Raw genomic sequence first — 2632 nt, 5'->3', positions numbered from 1 at the left:
ACAGATACACAGCAATGACATCAACAACAATATTCTATCAGGAGAGTATCTATCTAGTGACATACAGTGGCTCTCAAATTTCCACCTTATTAAATCTCCCCAAAAGCTGTCAGTCATGTCTAATTTTCAAATCTTTGTGGCCAGCGCCAGTGAAGTTGGTCTTTACGATGGTTTCAGTAGCAGTAGTAATGTCGTATTTACCACTGTGGCACCTGCAGCTGCTACTGTAGCTGCAGCTTTTACTGGAGATTTTAATGTTGGTTCTTCGTTGTTCTTCGTTACTTTTTTGTTGTTTTTCTTATTGTATTTGTAAATTTTTCATGTTTTATTTAATACAAAATGAAAAAAAAACTGAATAAACTATTTTTTAGAAAAAAGGAAGAATAAAAATGCGCCCTGTTTTTGAGACTCTCCATGACCTTGGCCTCTCCTTGGTGAAAGAAAGCGTCTACAAAGATCTTATATATTCCGTCGAGTTGGCCTACCCGCCGTACTACGTAGAGAATAACATCGGAAAAACCCGGCCTATCGAAATTGCTCAGGCTCTCGATGGTTGGAAAAAAACTAGGTAGGTGAATGAATGAATGAAGGAATGAATGAATGAATGAGTAGATAGATTGATAGATGAATGAATAAATTAATGGATAAGTCTGTTGATTAACAAACGGATGAGTTAGAGCTAGATTGGTTGGTTGGTTAATTGATTGATTGGTAGATTGGTTGGCTGATTGATTGACAGGTATGTTCTTGGGAAATTGAACAAGCACATGAAGAGTCCGTGGATCGTCTGCTCGCGGTGTGTCTTCCTGGCCACATCCCTCTACCAACTCAGTAACCATCAGAAGTATGGGCACAGTTACATTATTGGCAGGTTAGTTGTCTGTGCTTGGATGGTTTTAATTGACTGGTTGGTTTTGATTGGCTAGCCTCGATTGATTGACTTTGATTAGCTGTTTCGAATTAATTCAAAATGACACCAGGCACGACTGCTGCCTCTGCAATTTCTCCACAAAGACTCAGTCCTCCTTTTACCAGCACATGGTAACAACCCACAACATCAGCCTTAAGTACTACCACTACACCGGCAACAACAACAGCAACAACAACTGCAACAACAGCACTTATTGCATACAGCAACAATACCAGCACACACCTCTCATATCTGGTCTCAATGGAATGTACGTCTGTCAGCTTTGTCCATTTGTAACTAAGATATCTTCAAAGGTAACCTTCAAGAACCACCTCGAGAGCTGCAGTCGGATGTTCAAACTTTGCACTAATTTTGTTCCTCCTTGCTAGGGATGCAGATATACCAATGATGTGGCCAGTTTCCACAGCGGGGCATGTTACGGGACCTGCCCCTGGCAAGAGGAAAAGGTAGGCGAGGGTTTTGTATTTTTTCGTTTTGGAGTTTTTCTTTATTTTTCTATTCAAAATTGTAGCTAAGAAGGAAGAGTGATGAAAATGAGATATATATTTCCTTATTCGTTGTGATGTATCTGACGATTTGTGATTTATTATCCATATTATGTTCTGTTGGAACAGACTGGAGTGCATGCATTCGAGGTCAGAGAAGAGGCTGATGCTATGCTGTGCTGAACATACTACTGCTGCTAACAAATCCAAACCTGCTGCGACGACAATATCATCATCGACAACACCTGCAACTGTGAAACAACTGATCAAACAAAAACTACAACATCATCATCATCAGCAGCAGCAGCATCAGTCACAGCATCAGCAGCCCATAGAAACGATAAAAACATCAGAGGCGTCGTCTTCTAATGATGATGATCATGTCACAGTTCTGGCTACTGCACTCACCATAACTCATCCATCGTTCTATGTTAGATTGTTTTCTTTACATTTGCTTCACTGTTATATATTTTAATATATTTTACTCACTATTCTATTCTATTATTTATTATATTATTTATTTATTTATTATATTATTAATTTATTCGGATAAATATTGTATATTTATTGATACGTGTATTAAATCAGACAAAATTAAGATTCATACCTAGTTTCTTGTAGGTTTCAAGACTACCATACATCTGCCATACATTTAAAACACACCTAGTAATTCATTGATACCAAGTAACGGTTCCAATACTGCAGTCACTAGTTTAATAAAGGCCACTATAATTATTTAAATATTAATTATTATGAATAAATAATATTTGAATCAATTCAACAGCACCACGTCTGCGAGATCTGCTGTGCAATGCTGATGTCCGGCTCATCTCTAGAGCATCACCTACTAACCACCCACAACGTGCACCTCCTTCCGGGGACATTTGACCTTCGACCTGCTCCAAATACGTCATCGGCGACGTCATCACAGGCGACGGGTTCATCATCATCATTTTCACCTGGAAAATTGTCATCTCCGTCCCAATTGATCTCCATGAGGCCGTTCTACAAATGCGATTCTTGCGATGATTATTTCTATAGTCAAAAGGGTCTGAGTCATCATCAGACGTTCATACACGGCGATGAGGATGGCGACGATAATGATGCTGATGATGAAAATGGTGATGATGACATCAATAATAATAGTGGTGATAACATCAAGAGTAATGGAAACGACGAAAATGTTGACGCTGGCGATGATGTTCCTTTAAAAAGA

At 38.9% G+C, this 2632-nt stretch overlaps 1 protein-coding gene across 1 annotated transcript in view; it reads left to right on the top strand.

The window, feature by feature from the left end:
* The window catches only part of HELRODRAFT_195125 (hypothetical protein), a 5887-nt gene that overhangs the window by 1546 nt on the left and 1709 nt on the right, over nucleotides 1–2632 (top strand). The window contains exons 4-9 of the mRNA XM_009023511.1: nucleotides 107–256; nucleotides 372–568; nucleotides 981–1224; nucleotides 1300–1377; nucleotides 1715–1846; nucleotides 2201–2537. Coding sequence (XP_009021759.1) covers nucleotides 107–256; nucleotides 372–568; nucleotides 981–1224; nucleotides 1300–1377; nucleotides 1715–1846; nucleotides 2201–2537 — 1138 coding nt within the window. The remainder of the gene's footprint in view (nucleotides 1–106; nucleotides 257–371; nucleotides 569–980; nucleotides 1225–1299; nucleotides 1378–1714; nucleotides 1847–2200; nucleotides 2538–2632) is intronic.

Source organism: Helobdella robusta, assembly GCF_000326865.2.
Source record: "Helobdella robusta unplaced genomic scaffold HELROscaffold_360, whole genome shotgun sequence".
NCBI lineage: Eukaryota > Metazoa > Annelida > Clitellata > Rhynchobdellida > Glossiphoniidae > Helobdella > Helobdella robusta.
This window is presented reverse-complemented; position numbering and strand designations above follow the sequence as displayed.